At 47.1% G+C, this 21,795-nt stretch overlaps 1 protein-coding gene across 1 annotated transcript; it reads left to right on the top strand.

The window, feature by feature from the left end:
• Positions 1-8,824: 8,824 nt before the first annotated feature.
• RRM2 (ribonucleotide reductase regulatory subunit M2) lies at positions 8,825-17,539 on the top strand. The gene is made up of 10 exons (XM_090032208.1): positions 8,825-8,984; positions 9,076-9,153; positions 9,273-9,419; positions 11,051-11,167; positions 11,758-11,891; positions 12,793-12,887; positions 15,000-15,133; positions 15,611-15,715; positions 15,825-15,938; positions 16,358-17,539. Exons 1-10 carry the CDS (start codon positions 8,889-8,891, stop codon positions 16,508-16,510), a joined length of 1,173 nt encoding a protein of 390 aa, XP_089888334.1. The 5' UTR covers positions 8,825-8,888; the 3' UTR covers positions 16,511-17,539.
• The last annotated feature ends 4,256 nt before the right edge of the window (positions 17,540-21,795 follow it).

The raw sequence follows: 21,795 nt of genomic DNA, 5'->3' as shown, positions 1-21,795 counted from the left end.
CCTAGCTCCAGGGCTCCTCCCTACTTCCCCCTCTCGCTCTGGGGCTTCTGGGCTGGGGCCAATGCACCTCCTAACAATGCTGCGCCTTCTCCGGCGCCAGGAGGCCCCACGCTACCGTGGAGCTCCTATGAGGCCTCCTCTACCCCAATAGCCTTGTCCGGTCCTCCAGTCAAAACAGTAAATATAAAACATAAAGCCCCTGGGCTACAGCATAAAAACTAGACAGTCTGGTCGAACAAAAATCTACTCCCTACTAGAGAGCGAGGGAGCGGGGGAAGAAGGGCTCCACCAACCTCAGCAGTGACCAGGGGATGTTCTCATGGCCAGAGTCCTCCCCTCTGTCTGTCTGAGCTGAGTCCCTACTCCCACAGCTGCTGGAGAGGGACTGCCTTCCTGGCCTCCTACCTGGGCTTAAGAAGGGATAAGCCCTGCCCCTTCCTGGTCAGCTGGTTTTACCAGTTGTCCCGGCAACCAGGACTCTGCAAGGTCTATTAGTCATTTGTATCTTTCCCTCCTAAATGAATTACTTGGACTTAATCAGCACTGAACTTCATCCGCATCTATCAAAGTGTTGCTTCGTGAAGATAGAGGACTGGCTGCTTCCAAATTAGTCTGACAAAGCACGGATGCAGGCAATCTGAAAGCTTTCCGCAGACCATTCTCTAAGGGCTACTTAGTTATACAACACCTTACAGCTGCCTCAGTCTTGTACTCCCAGGCTGCTGTTGTTTTCACAACTTTGCACACCTAAATCCCTATGAATAGGGGAACTGTAAAATGATTTACAGAGGCAGAGCATAGGCCCAGATGTTCAAGAGCTCAGCACTCACATTTGTGGCCAGATTTCTAGAGAAGCTTAGCTACTGAACAGAGAAAATATGGATTTGTAAAAGCGCTAGCCCCCTGGCAGCTCCTATGCCAGATTTTTCAAAAAGGGTTCTGTGTCCCTGTGGGCTGAGCATTTACTTCGGTGCCCAAATGAAAGCTGAATTCTTCTAAAATGTCTGGTTCTATCCACAGATGGTAGCCTCCATTTGAAAATGTTTGTCATAGTCAAAGGTGGCGGGGAGCTGCTTTGCGCCTTGCGAAGTGGCTGTGCCCAGAGCAGTGCTGGCTGCTGTGATACTGATGTTGGTGGTGGTGTGTCCAGTCACTGCTGTGGTGGCTGCTATTTTTATGGCCCTTTCCTCCATTCAAAGGCATTCCCTGGGGCTGCTGACCTGGCTTTCCCCATGATTTATGCTACTGGCCATAGCATGTGGTTGCGCTGAACAGAGAGTAACTGCTTTAGGTCAAGATTAAAATGAAAGTCTTCTCTCCCTTGAGAACTAAACAATAGGTAGTCTTATGGATGGAGCTGTGTCTGCATTATGGGGATGTAGCAGCTCTAGGTGGCATTTGGCACGATTCTGTGAGGTTTGTGATCTCCGTGGTCTTGGAACATGACGGAGAATACACTTCAGTGCAGACTTCCCCTTCAGCATATAAACACTGGCTTGCATTGTCTGACTGGATTCAATAAAAACCAAGCTCTGTTGGCTCAGGCTGTGAAAAGACCACATCTTGTACCTGGCTTTGCTCTACTAGCAGAAGGTAGCTTTGTCAGCACCATGGCTGTCATTTGGGGGAGCTGGTATAGCTGTGGCAGCAGAAAAACTCCTGGCAGCAGCGGTGCATCAATAGCAGGGGACCGGGTTGCCATAGCATCACATCTGATGAAGTGAACTGGAGTTCGTGAAAGCTTATGCTCTATATGTAGCTTATTTAGTTACAATTGGCTGGTGTGATTGCGGAGCCATTGGCACGGCTGTTCAAGGACTCCTGGTGTTTGAGCCAAGTCCCTGAAGACTGGAAAAGGGCCAATGTGGTCCCTATTTTCAAGAAGGGGAGAAGAGCTTGGCAACTGCAGGCCAGTCAGCCTCGCTTCTATACTGGGGAAGGGCTTTGAAAAAATTATCAAGGACCACATTTGTGAGAGCCCTGCAGGGGTAGTGATGTTGAGGGATAACCAGCATGGGTTCATGCAAGGCCGACTCTGCCTGACTAACCTGGTCTCTTTCTATGACCAGGTAACAAAAAGCTTAGATGGGAAGGAGGAAGTCGATGTCGTCTTCTTGGACTTCCAGAAGGCTTCGACACAGTGTCCCACCCAATTCTGGTGGGCAAGCTGAGGGACTGCAGCATTGATGAATGCATGGTCACATGGGTGGCAAACTGGCTCCAGAGGCGCACCCAGAGGGTGGTGGTGGATGGGTCAATGTTGACCTGGGAGGGTGCGGGCAGCGGAGTCCCCCAGGGCTTGGTCCTTGAACTGGTGCTGTTTAACATCTTCATTAGTGACCTGGACGAGGGTGTGGAGAGCACCCTGTTCAAGTTTGCTGATGACACCAAGCTGTGGGGTAAAGTGAATACACCGGCAGGCAGAGACCGCATCCAGGCAGACCTGGATAGGTTAGAGAAGTGGGCTGATCTGAACAGGATGCGGTTCAACAAGGACAAGTGCAGGGTGCTGCACCTGGGGAGAGGGAACCAGCATTATGGTTATAGGTTAGGGGCTGCTCCTTTCAGCAGCACAGAGGCAGAGACGGATCTTGGAGTCAGGATTGACTCCAGGATGAATATGAGTCGCCAATGTGATGAAGCAATAGGCAGAGCCAACCGCACCCTGTCCTGCATCAACAGGGGCATCACTAACAGGTCCAGAGAGGTCTTGCTCCCCCTCTATGCGGCACTGGTCAGGCCGCAGCTGGAGTCTTGTGTCCAGTTCTGGGCGCTGCACTTCAAGAGGGACGTGGAGAACCTGGAGAGGGTCCAGAGGAGGCCACTTGTATGGTTGGGGGCCTCTGTGGCCAGCCCTATGAGGAGAGGCTGAGGACCTGAATCTCTTCAGTCTCCGCAAGAGGAGACTGAGGGGTTATCTTGTGGCTGCCTACAGCCTTATCAGGGGCCAGCAGCAGGGACTCGGGGAAAGTCTGTTCACCAGGGACCCCCCTGGAGTCACCAGGAACAATGGCCACAAGCTGAGGGAGGATAGGTTTAGGTTAGATATTAGGAAGAACTACTTCACAGTAAGGGTGGCCAGAGCCTGGAATAGGCTTCCCTGAGAGGTGGTGCTCTCACCTTCCCTGGAGATCTTCAAGAAGAGACTGGATAGGCACCTGGCTGGGGTCTTATGACCTCTGCCACCCCCAGTGCTCCTTCCTGCCCATGGCAGGGGGTGGGACTCGATGATCTGTCTAGGTCCCTTCCCACTCATTGATTCTATGATTCTATATAAGGTGCATGGTTATCCTGCCTTCTGCCATAGCATCATCACCATAACTTCTTTCGTATGACAAAAGGTGTCTGCATCCTAATCTTGGTGTGCTTTGGTGTTTTTATCCATGTGGGAGCTCTTGGCCATCAGAGATATCACCAGGGATCACCATAACTAAAGCAGCAGGAGAGTCCTGTGTATAGATACAGCCTGCACTTTTATTCCCCTGCAGAGACACCTCTGACAATTGCAGACTGTGGCAGCACTGTAACCTCATCACTGAGGCTGCAGTCCTACCCCATAACTGGGTTGTTTATTTTCCTCCTCACTGCTGCCCAGAGTTTGGGAAACTATTGCCCTTGATTTTGGAGGTGTGCCAGCCAATGAGTGATGGCAAGCAGCAATGCTGTGGATGTAGCTAAGGCTGTCTGTAAGCTTCCTGGCATAAAGGTGGCAGGGTGGGTTAGAGCTGTGTGCACTGCAGTGGGTAGCTGTAGATAGTGTGAGAAGGGTGAGGCTGTGTATATATTAAGCAATATTCTCATGTAAATTGGTTTCAGATTCCTGGAATCACCCCGCTTGGGTGGGGGCAGGGAATATTGTAATCACAAACTTCAATTAAAACTGAAGTCATGCACTTGCTGGGCTGGGAGGAGAGGTTAAAAGGGATGACTCTTTGGTTTCACCACCAATACCAAGCTGCCTAGTGACCCTGTTGATTTTTGTAGTCATGACAAGCAAGCTGTTGGCCTGCTTTCTCTTTCTTCAAACTGTTTTATGTATAAAAAGGCTGAGGCCCATGGATCCAGCTGCTCACTTAGCTCCCTTTGTTTCTTGAACTATTTGTCTGGTGGCTCCAGTATTGTGAAAGAGGTGTCATAAAGGGTGTATGGTTATAGACATAACTCTGTGAGTATTGAGGGCTCTCTACTTCTATTGACTTCTTTGGGCATTTAGGATTCTGAGCACTTCGTAGCAGTCACACAAGCCAATGCAGAATTGGGCCCTAAGGCTTGTGGGTCTATGTCAAGAAAGTGCTTAAGAACCTGTACTTAGGTCAGATGGAAGCCAGTAATGTTTAAGCCATTCTACCCATACAGATAGTTATTGTCAGCATTAAGCACATCCTTGATTTTAACAAACTGAGGGCTGTATGAGCCAAATTCATTGCTGCTGTAAGTCTTCGGTGACACTGATGGACTTATAGAAGGGACTGTGGCTCTACACGTGTATGACATCCATTTTGTAAGGTACACTGAAACAACAGTCAGGATTAATCAACCATCAACACCATTTACTACTTTGCTTACTGTAATATTGCTTCCTGCCATTTGTCATTTCAGTGATCAAAAACACACATGTATGTGTGTTTAACCTTGCCACTGTATCACTCTAATACCTCTTAAATCCCAAAGTCAATATCTATCTATCAATCTATCATATATATATATAAAATAAGTCCTCTCTGAATCTATTTATACTTATGTTCATTTGGGACGTTTGTTGGAGGATTGACGCATCTCTTTCATCATATTTGGAAACAATGACAGACCACATCCTCTCAAAGGTTTTTCATTTTTAATACTGCAAGTTGTCATGACTAAACTCTTTTGGGTTTAGGAGGGGGAGGAGGGGGAGTTGGAGAGAGGAAAATGTCACTTTTTGAATAACAAAGGCAATATGTATTTTGTAAAACAGTGCTTCACAAGCTTCTGTTCATTGGTAAACTGGTGATTGTGATAATTTTACTGGGTTATGTAAGGAAGGGAGAAGGACCAGTAGAAGCTGGAGGTCAATTTTAAGCTCTAGGCTAAGTTGTCTTATGTAGTTGTATAAGAACTGAAAAAAGTATGCTTAAATTTTCCCTAAAGGAAGAAAAGAAGCATGCACCTGAAAAAATATGCTGCCTAGTGCATAGCATATACTGGCTGCAATAGTGTCTCACACTAGTCGAACTGTCCTTTCAAGAGTGTGGGATGGTGCCATGCAATGTTAATACTGTTAGGTGTATAAAAATGATTCACAAGATAAACCCAAGTTTTTCAAAGAGAAATCCATAATGTTAAAAATATTCTGCTTTGTTGTGGGCTTTGAGTTATTTGCAGCAGAAAAATTGCTCCATTATTTTTTCTGTAGTTAAAAAATAAGTAAAAATTAAGAGCTGATATTTTTGGAGGAGTGCCTTGAGTCTGGAAAGATTGACAATTGCTGCTCTAATCTATAACCATGAGGATACAGGAGGTGCTGCTCTGACCTCATGCTGTACAGACTTGTCCGTGAGAGTGTGTGTGTGTATATATATATATAACCACCCTCCACTGTTATATAATCCAAATTATTGCATGAGTTAGAACAGGCCAGCACTGTTCTGAAAAGTACATAACACACAGGAGCTATCAGCTCATTCTAATATAATAAAAGGCTTCGTCTGTGTGTGTGTGTGTGTGTGTGTGTATGTGTGTGTGTCTGTAACACTTTTGTCCAACTGCATGTGCTGATTGGCTGTGGGCCAGGGCCAGCGGGGACCTGGACAGGAAGCGGGGGGGAAGGAGGGTGGGGTTGGATCCGAAACAGAGGGGAGGGGGAGAAGGGGGTCGGGCAGGGTCAGACCTGACATGGGAGAGGAAAGGGGGTGGAGTGGGGTCAGACCTGGAGCATGGGGGGCGGGGAAGAGGGGGAATGGGGTCAGACCTTAAGCAGCAACCGAAAAGCACCTTGTTCAAATTTGCAGATGACACTAAGATGTGGGGAGAAGTGGGCATGCTAGAAGAGAGGGACAGGCTGCAATTGGATCTGGACAGGTTACAGGGGTGGGCAGATTAGAATAAGATGGGTTTCAACACTGACGAGTGCAGGGTACTGCACCTAGGGAGAAAGAACCAGCAGCATCCCCACAGGCTGGGGAACTCCATTCTTGTCAGCACAGAGGCAGAAAAGGATCTTGGATTCATTATAGACGCCAAGATGAACACGGGTCGCCAATGTGGGGATGTGGTCAGGAAGGCCAACCGCACCTTGTCATGCATCCACAGATGCATCTCGAGCAGGTCCAAGGAGGTGATCCTCCCCCTCTATGCAGCACTGGTCAGGCCGCAGCTGGAGTACAGTGTCCACTTCTGGGTGCCGCACTTCAGGAGGGATGTGGACATATGAAGAGACTTCAATAGGAGCTGGGAGAGGAGTCTTTGGGACTGTGTAGGCTGGAGAAAAGACGAACAAGAAGGGATATGATAGCTTTGGAAAAAAGCAAAACAAAACAAAAATACATTTTTGTCAATTCCAAAGGTTCAAAAATCCTGAGTTAGTCCTCCCTCCTAGTCAAAGTGAGGTTTGTTTAAAAAAAAAATATTCATTTGCATAGTGATTTTTGAAGCCTCCCTGCTGCTCCTGTGTATGATAATTAATTCCTGTTTTCAGTGCTCCTAAATAAGGGGTTTTTTTGTCCCTGCTAAAAGAGGGGACCCCAAACCACACATCAGTGTTGCCTCCCAGCAGCTCTTCACCCTCACCTTTTCCCCAGGCTGGGAAGGGGGAAGCAACATACTATCTCCTCCCTGCCTTCCTACACTGGGTCCCATTCCTGTGCTCACTGGAGTGTGAAGGATTAGAGGATTCTTTCTTTTCCTTTGTGCTCATATTGTGGCCTCTTGAAGGCAGAGAGAGAGTACTTCCTGCAGGAGCTGTGTTGGCTGCTGTGGGAGGCTGTTTCCTTCCAAGCACCGCTGACATTTAGGTTCAGCTGGAACTTCTACCGTGGGAGACCTGCTCCTGCCCTGCCAAATTTGTGCAAAGAATGCACAAGAGCTGCTGACAATTGTGCACGGCCTCAAGCAGGGTCTCTCATTTTCCTTTACAAAGAACAGAAGGGCATTCAACGGGGAGGTAGGAGTTCTGAAGCATATAAAAGGAAACCTCTTCTTATACAGCCTGTATTTTTATCAGTGGGAATCATTGCCACAGAATAGAATCAGATCTTGCCTTGAGCAGAGGCCTGAACTAGGTGACCCCATAAAGCCCCTTCTGGCCCTATTTTTGTATAATCCTGTGGTTTCAGACCCAGGGCACTCTCAGAAAATGCCAGCTCCTGGTTGTCATTCTTTTTTGACTTCAGAAAAATACTAGAGTATTAGAGCAGCAAGGCATTGGAACAGCGTGCCCAGAGAAGTTGTGGATTCTCCCATGAACAACTGGTGACTCCTGAGACAGGGGGGCAGGGGGCACCATTTGTAGCCAGTAGCGTTGGTGGCGAGGGTGGGGGGGAATGGGGTGGCAAGTGGCGACTGCCCACAGAAGCTGGCAGGAGCCAATCTCGGGGGGGGGCACATGCCCCTCCCGAGCCCCGCCTATGGAGTCTCTGTCACTGAAGATCTTCAAGAAGTTGGACAGCCACTGGGAAGGGCTAACTGAGGTATAGCTATGCCTGTATTTTACTGTGGGTATTTCCCCTGCTTCTTAACTTTGCTGGTTGCCCTGTCCTCTCCCCAGCCCCCTTTCTGCTACATGTTTTCAAGCCTCTCTCAGAGGCATTGGGTGTTGGCTACAGGCAAGGCTGGGGACTTTGACTGGGGCATGCCAATGCTCCTCCTGGGACCAAAGCCAGAGGTTCCTGGCTAGATGGTCTTGCCTCTCTGCTCATGGTCAGACCAATTACTGTATTTGGGGGCAGAAAGAGATTTTACCCCATAGTCAGACTAGTACAGACTGTGGGTTTTGGGGGTTTTTTTGCCTTCATCAGGGAGGTGCAGGGGCATGGGGCTCTATCTACCGCCATCTCTTTTGAGCCTGTGCTGAGACGCATGAAATACATTGAAATACTTGAACTATATTGAAATAAATAGCAGGATTTTGGCTGCCAGTGGTTCTCCTGCTTTACCTGCAGCAGGCGAGGGCATTACTTTGTGTTGTGTCAGGGCTGAGAAGAGTTTAGATTATGACTTTATAGGGTGGCTGGGATGGCCCTGATGTTGCCTCAGGCAGGGGGCCAGACCAGATGACCTCTGGAGGTCCCCTCCACCAGACTTGTATAGGACTTGATGAATTCTTCTGTTGCCGAGACCCCAGAAAGCCCACAGCAGACGGATGGGCAGAACACAGATTCCTGTGTGCAATCCCTGAGTTTGCCCGGACTTGTGTCTGCGCACGCGACCCTGCTACCAGCTTGTGGCACCGCAAGCCCCAGGAGCTGCCTAGTCCCCGTGTGCTGGGGACCCCGGGACGGAGCGGGAGACGGGGACGGGGACACCCTCCCAAGCTCCGCGCTGCTGGCCTGGCGGTGGGGGAGGGGCCGCCCCGGGAGGCGACGCGCCAGAATTCGCGCGGGAAGGGGCCGCTCGCAGCTCCCGCGGTTGTTCTGTGCAGGGGGCGTGGCCAGGCCAGCAGCTCCGGCCAATGGCAGCGCGGAGGGGACGGGCTTGGAGCCTCTTCCCGCGTTCAGCTACAATGGGGGGCGTGGTCTGGCGGCCGCTCGGACCAATGGGAACACGGCTCCGTGGCCGGCTCGCGCTGCCATTGGTGGGCGCGGCGTTCGGGCGCCAAGTTCGAAGGGGGATATAAAGGGTCTCGGCCGCCACCGCCAGCTCCTGCCCTGCGCCCCATCACTGCCGCCGCTACTAGCACCATCAGCACCAGCATCATGATGCAGCCTGCCCGCGCCCCGCTCTCGGCCCGCAACGACCAGCCGCGCCTGTCGCCCATGAAGCACCTGGCGCTGAGCGACAAGGAGAACACGGTGAGTGCTCGGCCCGGCCCAGTCCGGCCAGCCCCGGAGCCACCGCCGCCCGCGCCCCGCTCATGCCTCATCTCCCCCTCTCTCCCCGCAGCCACCGGCGCTGAGCAGCGCGCGGGTCCTGGCCAGCCGCGCGGCGCGGAAGATCTTCCAGGACGCTGACGCCAAGCCGGTGAGTGCGCCCCCTCCCCACACGTGCTCCATTCCCGCCAATCCCCCCACCACATGCTGTTTTCCCGCCACTTCCCCCAGCTGCCGCGGTCCCCCGTAACCTTCCCGCGTGTCCTGCAGGCGCCGCCGGCGGCCGCCCCGCACAGGCCGGAGGACGAGCCGCTGCTGCGGGACAACCCGCGCCGCTTCGTCATCTTCCCCGTGCAGTACCACGACGTGTGGCAGATGTACAAGAAGGCTGAGGCCTCCTTCTGGACCGCCGAGGAGGTGAGTGCGGCCGGGGACATCGGCCAGCTGCTCCCCGCAGTGTGGGCGGCTTGTCCCCCTCCAGGAGCAGGGGTGGGATCCCCACTCAACTAACCGAGCTCCTGACAGCACCTATCCAGGGACCAGACAATGGCTTTAAAGTAGTCCTGTGGCTTTAAAATGGTCCCCATGGCAAAACCTGGGGGGCTGCAGGGGCTTGGAGGTCTGCAGTACTGATCTATGGGATATCAAGCAAAGAAGGCTACCCTGCTGCTGTTCCTTCCAAGGTTCCCCTCTTGCACTCGGCCGACTGCTGTGAACTTTTCACTTGAAGTGCTTGGGTGCATGCACCTGGTGTCTAGGTACATCTGTACATATGCCTAGATACTAGCACCTGAACACTTCTCAAGTGAAAAAATTTACGGTGGTCGGAAACTTCATCACAACGTGCCATGGCTCTAGGGCGGGGGTAGGTGAAATACAGCCCACGGGCTAGATCTGGCCTGTCGACTTAACTGGATTCTGCCCATGGACAGGTGCCCACCAACTGAGTTGTATCCAGCTTGGCTGCCCTTACCCCTGTGGCCCTCTGTCTGGGGTGAGTCCTGCCCACTCCTTTTTCCCCTGCCTACCATCTACTCCAGTTGCCTGGCACAATGAGCACCCCCCTGTGGGCAGCTGAGTGGATGGAAGGCAGCCTGGAGTTAGTCTCACATGTTGGCATTGGAGCTGTAACTTCCCCCTGCTGGCTAGATGTGTGGTGCCCCACTGTTGTCTGGAGCAGTGCAGCAGGAAGAGGAGCTGCTGGACATAAGGGGAGCCAAGTAGCCCTGGGAGCAGCCCTGCTGGGAAGCTGTGCACACAAATCTTGGTAGTGCTATCTGGCAGGTGGGAATGTGGCATGGGCTGCCCTGGGCAGGAGTAGGTGGGGCACCCATGCAGAGTGCCACTGAGGCAGCCCAGTGGGGGAGGGGAGGGGAGGGTGACGTATCTGCAACCTGTCTGGGCAAGCTCTGTTGCATGCCTTCCACACCTCACACTCGCCCCACATGCCTACTCCTGCACATGTCTCTGGAAGCTTTGCAAATAAAGATTTTTGCAAATATCTAGTTGGTCTAATAACATATCACATCTACCAAGAGTTCTCATTCCTTTTGCTTGTAGACCAACACTGCTACAACCTGTACACCCCCTCCCCCTGCAGTCACAGGCACCTGCATCCCCCACATGCATTATACAAGACTGAGACTGTTTTGAGCTAATTTTTTTTTTTATTACATAGGTGATTTGCATAAGTTGAAGAAAAATATTTAAGTTAAAATTTAAAGTAGAGTAGATGTTTGGTATTTAGGATATGATTTGTTAACTTTGTTAAAATTATCGTCTGAAATATTTTATTTTATGCAGCCTTTGACAGCTCACCAAAACTCATTAGGTGGCCATCCAACTGAAATAATTGCACACCCCTGTTCTAGGATCGCATCTCTAATTTCATAATTGTTTTTTGGGGGCGGAGGGCAGGAGTTTATAGGTTGAGGGAAGACTGAGAAAGGGACCTAATGGGTCTAATGCAATCTATTAAACCTGGAACCCTATGTTTGTCCAGTCATGACACAATGATGAATTGCTGCCTTTTTTTGTTTGCTTGTTAGGTGGATCTTTCAAAAGATATTCAGCACTGGGAGTCCCTCAAGCCTGAGGAGAAATACTTCATATCGCATGTCCTAGCCTTCTTTGCAGCAAGTGATGGCATTGTAAATGAAAACTTGGTGAGTGTGTACGAAGAACAGTCCTGTTTAAATTGTGTAAGTGGTTTGGCTAGTGTGGAGCTAACCAGATAGGGCCATACACATAAGATGTTTACTAATGGACTTCTCTGCACCAAAACCTATTAAACACTTCTGGGGCTTTTTTTGGAAGGACGCCTTGCTTTTTTCCTAAAGCCAGCATTGTTTCTTAGACTAGAATCTGTATTTTTGGCAGTAAACTTCCCTGATGAGTACAAGGCAGAGCTTTGCTTGTATTCTTTTTATTTAAAAAAAAAGCAAAGGGCTTGGAGTCGATAGATTGGGTTTTATTCTTCATTCTGTCACTAATTTCTAGTTTTGGCCTTTTAGGCAGATCACTCAGTCTCCAGATCTCCTCTTTAAAATGGAGGCATTTTTCTGGGACACAGAGCCGAAGGAATGCTGGTATGCTAACTTGTGTTTCCAGAATAAGTTCTGAATATGGAACTATCCTATCTTATTCCTAGTTATAGTGACTTACTAAAATATGCTTGTGTGGATTCATAGCTGTGTTGCAACCTGTAGTTGGTGGTTATTTCTATAAATGTTTAATTATTTGGTTTCTCCTTTAGGTGGAGCGTTTTAGCCAAGAAGTGCAGATTACAGAAGCTCGCTGTTTTTATGGCTTCCAGATTGCCATGGAAAACATTCATTCAGAAATGTACAGTCTGCTTATAGACACTTACATAAAAGATCCAAAAGACAGGTTAGTATTGTATATAGTAAAAAGCTTAAAATTATTTTAAGTGACGGCATGAAACGATGGAGAGGTCTGGGTTTTTTTGAAGATATTAAGTTAGGATGGTCAAAGCACTAGTAAACATGGTTGAACAATCTGGTGGTAGAGCAGGAAGGAAAAACATTATGCAAACAATTTGTCAAGTATAAATGACAAGTGATGGTAAGTTGAAGATGTAGTAGGTAGAACATTCAAACTATTTTGCTTAATGCTGTAGAGGATTAAGCCTTCATTGCATTAGCTAGTGAACAGTTAAATGACCCAGTACTGCATTTCTTTGAGAACTACAACAGCTCTTTAAATTAAATCTCCACTTTGGAACTGCCTTTCAAGGTAACTGAAATACGTGACACTTTTTGCTAAACTATTTTTAAACCAGTAGTTTTTAATGCAACAAAGCACACATTCCTTTTTGACAGCAACATGTACATAAAGCTTAAAAACTGCCATCCAAAGAACAAGTCCTTTTTTTTCTTTAAGCTGGTGATGTGGAAATGGTTTAGCTCCAAGACGATCAATCTAAAAAGTATTATGAATTGAGCAGTTTAAAAAACAAAAAAACCACAACAAAAAAAATCCCCCACAATTTAAGGCCAGCTTATTGCTACCATACTGCTGCCTTGTGCGAGGACTGACTGTTACATTGAAAACCCTGGGTAAATGAGCTCAGTTGATAGGCCAGGATGACTGAGTTGGAGTGGTACAAAAATCTCAGGCCCCAAAGCCTTTTAGGTTTCAAAATACATCAGTTGCAGGCAGTTAAAGCTGCTTCAGTGACACAGCACTTTTATGGCAACTCTTAGCAAACGCTTATTGAATATTCTGCCATGTAGACTTCTGTCTCTAATATACTATACACTTTCTTCAGGGAATTTCTTTTCAATGCTATTGAAACTCTGCCATGTGTTAAAAAGAAAGCTGATTGGGCTTTGCGTTGGATTGGAGACAAAAAAGCAACATACGGTGAGTGCAGTTCTGGAGTATGCATTTCCTGGATATTGAATGTCATTCCTATGCAAGCCTTCAGTAGTGATGTTTCCTCCAAGTACTAGAGCAGGGGTTGTTAACAGGGTATGTGTACCCCTGGGGGTACTTGAGAAGGCCCTAGGGGTACATGTAGGCAGGTGGCTGGGGACAGAGTGCTGCCACCCACAATCCCCTGCTGCCACCTCCCAGGAGCAGGGCTGGGGTGAGGTGAGGGCAGCGGCACCCCTCTGAGCCACACGGGTACCATCTGAACACGGAAAGAAGCTCACATGCAGTGGCTGCTGCTGCTACCCACCACCCTGTGCTGTCCCTGGTGGCTGGACATGGAGCCACTGGGGGTACACTTTTTAAAAAGGTTGAAAACCCCTGTACTAGAGGGATATTGTAGCCATGAAGGTCAAGGAAATAGCCAAGAAGTTTGTTTGTTTGTTTGTTTGTTTGTTTGTTTGTTTGTTTGTTTGTTTGTTTGTTTGTTTGTTTGTTTGTTTGTTTGTTTGTTTGTTTGTTTGTTTGTTTGTTTGTTTGTTTGTTTGTTTGTTTGTTTGTTTGTTTGTTTGTTTGTTTGTTTGTTTGTTTGTTTGTTTGTTTGTTTGTTTGTTTGTTTGTTTGTACCACTTGTGTCATTTAGAGAGATGCTCTTGGGCAATTGCAGAGAAGTGATGCTGGAAGGGAACTCAGAGGGTCTTCTAGTCCAGCCCTCCTGCTCAAAGCAGGATCATCCCTGGTGTCAACATCCTTGTCAAGTGTTTGTCTAAGCTGCTTTTAAAACCTTGCAAGGATGGAGATGCCACAGCTTCTGGGTAAACCTGCTCCAGTGGCTCACCGCTTGGATAGTGAGCAAGTTCTTTCTAGTCCTGTGCCCTGCAACCACAGAATAGTCCATCTTCACCTACGTAATCACCCTTAAGTTATTTGGGGGCTATCAAATCCTTCCTTGGTCTTCTCTTACCTGGACTAAATGTTACGGTTTTTTTAGCCTTTCCTGGGAAGTTGTTTCCCAGACCTGGTCACTTCTGTTGCTCTCTTCTAGATTTTCTAATCTTGAGGATGAATAGTTGCTCTAAATCTAAAAGTAGCTTTATCAAGATTAGATTAAATTACCTTGTTCCTTCTAATGTGCCACTGAAGGAGCTCCTTTTGTGGGTGTATTTGAGGGATTTTTTTTTTTGGGCATTTTGACTACCATTTCACCCCTTTTTTGACAAACCTGCTGTAGCTGCTGGTGTACTCTGTAGCTGCTCTGCAGGGGGGTCTATAAATTTATTCTTCAACCAGTCAGTCTTTTTTATTTATTTTTATTTTTTTGTTAGTTTGCTTCCTTGAAGGATTTAATCCATGTTTTCTATGGGTTCTCGAGCTTCCCCCTACTTGTTGCGCCTTGCCCCAGGAATATTTCTTTTTGAAGCTCAAAAGTTAGTTGGATGCTTTCATTCCTGATGAGGCTCTTACTTGCAGGATGAGGATGTGTAATCACTAGAGAGTACAGACGCTATGCATGGTAGCAGTTTGGCCCACCTCAACACTGAGTTGTCATCTGTGCACATCGTGGGGAGGGGAGGGAAAGTCTGAGCTTCAGTTTCACAGATTTTTCACACAGTGAAATTGCTATTTACCCAGGTAGATTGTTTTAAATACTATCTGTCCTGGTGAAAAAACAAGCGTTTTTGGTTAATTTTTTTTTTTTTATTGAAACAACTGTTGAGTTGAGAGATTTAAACAAGCTTTTGGGTAGAAAGTTTTTTGTCTCTCTTTCCCAGGTCTGGAAACAGGCACTTTGTGCTCAAAGGTTCCTCTAACATCTTTTCCAACTCTGTTTGCTCCTGTGAAAAATTGCCAAAAATTGTCGTTCTTGCACATTTCCTGGACTATCACAACTATAACAACACCACAGCTTTTCTAATGAAGTCAAGGTGTAGAATGCATTGGTTCCAGAGAAAACTACATAACACTAATCCAGCTACAGTTTTCATCTGTGAATGGAAAAAAAATTATCTGAGTTGGTGTAGGCCAGTGTATTGCTTTGGAGATATAATAATGGTAAATTTTGTGTTTTGGCATAAAATGTAAACTGAACTTTTCATCTGACAGGAGAACGTGTAGTAGCTTTTGCAGCAGTGGAAGGAATCTTCTTTTCTGGCTCTTTTGCATCCATTTTTTGGTTGAAGAAAAGAGGATTAATGCCTGGACTCACTTTTTCTAATGAGCTCATCAGTAGAGATGAGGTAAGAGCTAAATTTTAAGTTTACTGTGTACCACAGTTCCTAATAGTGCTGACAAAGGAGTTAAGCATATGCTTCAAGGCAGGATCATCCCAAGCTTTATGAATAAGGCAGGGCAAGGTGGCACCTTGGAGACTAAGTGACTTCAGACTAACAAAGATTTATGAACTGACTGGTTCTGAAAAGGGCAAAGTGTCTGATAATCATTTAAGGTAGTAAATAAATGAAGAGTTAACACTTGCTCAGTGGCTTTCTTGTGCTGAATATAGTTTTAGTTCTAAGCAGGTACCACAAGTAGGGAAATACTAAGTTGGGTTAGCACCCAGTGCCGTGGAAAATGTTCCGTCTGAAAATAGCCCTAGGTGCTAAGGCTTTTGGGTACTGTGAACTGATGCCTGGTTCTTGGGCCCGGCAATGTGCTGCTGATTTGAGTGGCTCTTGTAATCAATGTTCCTGAAATATCTTGAAATTCCTTTCCAGGGCTTGCACTGTGATTTTGCCTGCTTAATGTTCAAGCACTTGGTGCACAAACCTTCAGAGGAAAGAGTAAAAGAAATCATTTCCAATGCAGTTGTCATAGAACAGGTATTTGGCTCTTTCTTCTGGTTGGCAGACTTTGCCATAAAGCTGCCCTGGACAGCAATGTGTTTGTAAGTCTGAATGCCTTTTGTAGTTAAGTTTCTGTTGTTTGCAGGAATTCCTGACTGAGGCATTACCTGTAAAGCTGATTGGCATGAATTGCACTTTAATGAAGCAGTACATTGAATTTGTAGCTGACAGACTTATGCTGGAACTGGGATTTAGCAAGGTAAGACTTCTAGGCAGCATCTTTAATATAGGGTCTCATTCAATTCACTGTTCCCCAAGACCACTGAATAGCCAAAATGGCTGCCACCATCCATTTAACCTTGGCCATCTCTTGATCACTGGGTTGCTTCTGGTGCCCGTGCCCTGTCTGGAGACCTGCAACATGATTTAATACCTGGTGGCAGGCAAGTGGACAGAACAAAGGAAAGCGTGCACTGCAAAAGTTATTACATTCTTGTACCGGGCTGATCTGCTTTCCTAAAGCCAAATGTGATGAAGCAGGCAGGATGGAAGGAATTCTTGCTTATTAGATAAGTACCCTAATCTTCCAAATTCATATTGGATTCCCTTCTAGATTTTCTTTCCCAATTGATCCTTTAATCTCAGTTCAGACTATTTATAATTCTCCTTTCTTTTCAGATATACAGAGCAGAGAATCCATTTGACTTTATGGAGAACATTTCACTTGAAGGCAAGACAAACTTCTTTGAGAAGAGAGTAGGCGAATATCAGAGGATGGGAGTCATGTCGAAACCTACAGATAACTCTTTCACTCTGGATGCAGAATTTTGAATGAACTGAGACCGCTTAGGCTGCAATGTGGATGCCCAGCTGTTTGAACAAAGCATTGACTCGAGTGGCATATTATGTACTAAAACACCATTCTTATAAAGTGTGGTGGCATTAGTATTTTTTGAGGAGGGTAGGATAGCTACAGCAGTATAATTATTAGTAGATATTGGAAATGGTGCTGACTCATAGAGTGTTTAGGTGCGTCTCAACTCATTTTGAGAGAGATCAAGCGCCATCCTTCTGCAATGTGGGAGGTTATAGGCGGATACCACTAGCTCCTGGAATTTGCCCAACAAAGCCAAAAAACTTTGAGAAGTGGCCTAGTGTAACTTTTAAATTCTGATATTTGGCTTTGGATGCAACAAAGAAAACTGCGTAGGAAATCACATGATCTCACTGCTTCTTAGCAGGTTTTAAGTTTACTTTTTACTATTTTAATAGTTTATACCTAAACCTGGCACTTTAATATTAGAAAATAAAGAAATGTCTTGTAATATTCTTGGCAAATGGTGAAACAAGCTTACTCTAATTTTTAGATACAGCCTTAAATGGTATAACTTCATACACTTTTTACCTGTGTGTATATAACTTAACTATTGGAGTTTGAATCGAGACTTGTTTCTAAAATTTCTCTGACGCTCCTGCTGAAGTATAGGGAACAATTGTTGTATGGAAGTTGAAGTGCATTAAACATAAATGTCCTTGGTACCAGAAACAGGTAATGGTTACATGAAACTTGCTTCTGAGCCTAAAGTTTGCTTCCCCCCCCCCCTCAATTCCAGGGTTGTTGGGGGTAGCTTTGTTTCATGAAGGATTTTTAGTTTAGTCAGATGATCAATATATACATTATTCTGAAAGGCAGTATTTTCTGTCCTTGAAATGAGCCGATTTCTTTTAAAGCATTGCTGTCTAAAATAGCATGCAGAACAGAAGTAAGGACCATTAAGTGATTATGCAGCAGCTATAATGCTAAATATTGTCTTGTATGGAGTGCTTTGTGATGTTTTAATTTAAAGCGGCGTAACTGCATATGTCTGTCAGGTTGTTATTCCACAGTAGGGCTGCCCAACTTAATGAAGTTGGTTTCTCAACTGCTCAGCTAGGGCTGTGCAGTGACAGTCTGGTCCAGTGGAGTTAAGCCTACAGCTTGAGAGCCTGATCTGGCCTGTAAAACCATGTTGTATATAGTCCCTGGGCCTCTGGAAATTGGTGGTGGGGAAGCAGGGCATCTCTCATGCTGCCAAATTTCCAGACCTATTAGTGGATTGATGACTGACTTCCCTGGGCTTAATTTAAGGCAATTTAGTCAAGGTAATTAATCCATATCAGATAATGCTTGTGTGTGGGGTCAGGTCAGTGTCTGGATTGTGTAGTGTGGATTAGCTCTCATCTGGCCCAGTAGCATGCAAATGTTGAGTACCATAGCAGTGGGGGGAAGAGATCCTGCTTAACTTGTACTGCAGGGATGGATGGCTTCATTCAGAGTTGCAGTTTAACTTCTCCCTCCAAACCCCTTCCCTGCCAGCACTGATTTGCCTTTTCTCACTGCATAAGTTGGGGCCTAATAGGGATGTATTAACAGTGCGATTTTTCTTTAGAAACTGCAATTTTGGCAGGCTTGTTAAGACCAAAAAAAAAAAAAAGGCAAGGAGAAAAGGGCACCGAGAGCCCTACAGTCTTGGAGCACAGGAAGGAAGGGGGCAGGGATGAAGTGGCATGGTCTCTTCTATAGGGGTGGGGTTTTGCAAATAATGGAATGAGGGAGGAAAGGCAAGTTATTCCCAAAGGGGGTGGAAGGTGGTGGGGTTTTGCAAATGAAGGATCAGGGCTATGGCAGGGAGGTGGGGCTATGCAAAATGAATGGAGGCAGCAGAGCACAGCTGCCTCAAGCCCCTCTCTCCCTCCACCCCTCCCAGGGTTCCAGTGTTGCAGGGCTTCCCACATGCTTTTCTCCTTTCTAATAAACGTGAGGTTTTTTGTAGTGAGACCCCAAAAGCATGGAGTTTACTGCTTGGGGATTAGTCTGAAACTGGTTTAATTACCTGGATTAACTCAGGGAAACCATTAATTCATGCTTATAATGTGGATTAATGGCTCCTCCAAGTTTTAATTAGGGTAAGCTTAGCTTGCTGTCGCATTCCTTTTAAAGTACCATATTTCACGGTGTATGTTGGGTTTTGAAGCCCAATTTTTGTCTTTAAACTCTACACCTTACACCTCTACACATTCAAGAATCTGGGACAGGGCTGGGCTCAGTGCTCTGCTGGTGCAGCCCCATCCCCTGTGAGCCCAGTGCTGCTTGCAGAGGATGGGACTGGGCTCGGTGCTCTACTGCTGCAGTTTCATCCCTTGTGAGCGGTGCCAGCAGTGCTGCTCTCAGGGGATGGGGCTCCACCAGCTGAGCATAGCCATACCCAGTCCCTGACTTTTTTTTTTTTTTTTTAAGATGCAAAAGGGGAAGAAAAAATTCGGGTTTCAAAACCTGACAAATACTATAAAATACAATACAGGGATGTTACAGCAGGCTAAGCTTGTGTGGGGCCAGCAGCTGAGCAAGGGCTAGCTCTTGGGAAGCAAACAGGCTGGTAACAGCTGGACTAGGAGCTACATCTGGGGGAGGGACTGTCCTGGGAGCTTGCTGCATAAGGTCAGCAGCTGGGCCAAGTCTGGATGCTAAAAAATAAGCGGTTAAGGAACAGATATTTAGGCAGCCAAGAAGTAGAAGTAAACTAAGCCACAGCAGAGGCAGGTTGGTCATCAGGCCAAGGTGCCTGTGTTTATAGCCACCTGACAAAAAGGGGTGGGCATTGGAAGCACATAAGACCAGTGCCTGAGATCAGGCTCCCTGGACCTGCAGACAGCAAGGAGGGAAGCTCTGAACAAGATGGCTGCAGGAGGGTACCAGAGTTGTCCCTGTAAGCAGATTGCCAAGGGAGAACTATAGCTTGCAGGGAAGCTGGGATTCAGTGGGGTAAGAGTTTCCTATACAGCCAGTAAGCTTGTATTTGTTCCGAATACAACCTGTAGGACCAGGTTGTGGAGGGATGTCTGGCAGGGCACTTACTGTCAGGTAGCTTAGCCCAGGTTCAGGGACCTCTTTGGGGTTGAGACTGCTGTAGGCTAAGGCTAGGAGAGCCAAGGCCAGTAAAAGCAGTCTGGCCTGTGGTCAGGGACCCAGAAAGCTCAGGGCTAGGATAGAGAGAGGTACAGCAGTGATATGGGGGCCAGGACCCCAGAGCAGAAGGCAGAGGTTGCAGTAGGGAAGCCAAACCCAGAACAGGCTTAAGTCAAGGGGGAATGAAGGTTGGAAAGGGGCTGAAGCCTAGGATGGTTGGAAGCTAGATTTGAAGAGCCTTGCCAGGGCCAGTTAGTTGACAGAAAGGGCTACCAGGCCTAATGGACACATTTTAAAGTGATGTCTGTGAGACATGTTGTGGCTACAAGATTGGAAGGAAGTCAGGATAAGCCCCCATCAGTGCCTCAGGGGCCATGAGGGTAACTGCCTAATGCTTGAGAGGCAGGACTGGGTATGGGAGGGACCCACTGACCAAAACAGACTACAGCTTGCTCTGGGGCCCTAGGACAGCTTTCCTTTTTTTTTAATTGGGTTTTAAAAAATTCCACCAAGGCATAGCAGGCAAGAGGAAAATGAGGATACCTGAGTAGCCAAAGTGCATGAGGCAGCAGTTGTGGCCACCAGGGAGCATGACAGCTGCCCCAGGAGCCTGGTCCTGTACAGCTTCCAGGTACACCAAAGAACTCTGTTTGTACAGGTGTAAGTACTCTCAGTCCTTTAAAGAAGCTGTCTGAGTGCAAGATGAGTGAGGAATCAGTAGTGGTCTTTGCTGTAGACTGCACTGAAATAACACCATGTAATTGTTGAGCCTTGGGACCCTGAAACTAGCAGTATGTGCTCTTTTATGCAGCTATCCCAGTGAATCATAGAATCATAGAAGTAGGGTCGGAAGGGACCTTGTAGATCTTCAAGTCTGACCCCCCCCCCCCCCCCTCCCGCCTGGGCAGGAGAAAAGACTGGACTCAAATGAGTCCAGCCAGGTAGTCATCAAGCCTCTTAAAGATCCCTAGGGTAGGAGCCAGCACCACTTCCCTTGGAAATTGGTTCTAGCTCCTAGCCGCCCTAACTGTGAAGTAGTTCTTGCGGATGTCTAATCTAAAACTACTCTCTAACAATTTATGTCCATTGTTCCTTGTCATGCCAGGGGGTGCTAGGGGAAACAGTGTCTCCCCTAAACCCTTCTAGTCCCCCCTAGTGAGTTGATAGACAGTCACCAGGTCCCCCCTCAGCCTTCTCTTGCGAAGGCTGAACAGGTTTAGGTCCCACAGTCTTTCAATGTAGGGTCTGTCCTGTAGTCCCCGGATCATGCAGGTGGCCCTCCTCTGGACCCTTTCACTGTTGTCCACATTCCTCCTGAAGTGGGGTGCACAGAACTGGACGCAGTACTCCAGCTGTGGCCTGACCAGTGTTGCACAAAGGGGTAGGATCACCTCCCTGGCTGTACTTGAGATGCACCTGTGGATGCACGACAAGGTCTGGTTAGCCCTGCCAACCGTGACCTCACATTGATGGCCTATGCTCATCTTGGAGTCAATAATGACTCCAAGATCCCTTTTTGCCTCGGTGCTTTCAAGAAGGGAGTTTCCCATCTTATAAGTGTACTGCTGGTTACTACTGCCTAAGTGCAGCACTCTGCACTTGTCAGTATTGAAACACATCCTGTTTATGTCAGCCCACTCCTGTAACCTATCCATGTCTTGTTGCAGTCTTTCCCTCCCTACTAGCGTGCTCACCTCACCCCAAATTTTGGTATCAGCAAATTTAAACAGGTTGCAATTCACCCCGTCATGCAAATCACTGATGAAGAAATGAGCACAACTGTGAATAAGCAAAAGGCTGTGATTCAAAAATTCAAGACACAAGTCTCTAAACTTCAGCACTTCTGATGACAGGTTAGGGATTCCAGTGGTCTGAGAGTCAGTGTGACCCCATTCAGGAAAGGAGTATGTTGGCCCATGTGTCTACCCACATCACTCTGCTATGTGAAGTGTTCTTCATTTATCCTTTCCTCCTGGCTCTTACAAGTTTCCCCAAAAAGAAAGGAAACAAAGTCCTTCCTCATTCTTTCTCCATGATTTGATTCTTTAAAAAAAAAAATCTGAAACAGGAGACTCCAATAATGGGAGATCTCTTTCCATTTGGGAGATTCTCCTAGGTGTGTTTGTTGGGTCTCCATCTCCCCTACACCCTGCCCATATGCTAACCATGA

This window comes from Crocodylus siamensis, chromosome 1 (assembly GCF_052110815.1).
Source record: "Crocodylus siamensis isolate JL-2025a chromosome 1, ASM5211081v1, whole genome shotgun sequence".
NCBI classification, from domain to species: domain Eukaryota; kingdom Metazoa; phylum Chordata; order Crocodylia; family Crocodylidae; genus Crocodylus; species Crocodylus siamensis.
This window is presented reverse-complemented; position numbering and strand designations above follow the sequence as displayed.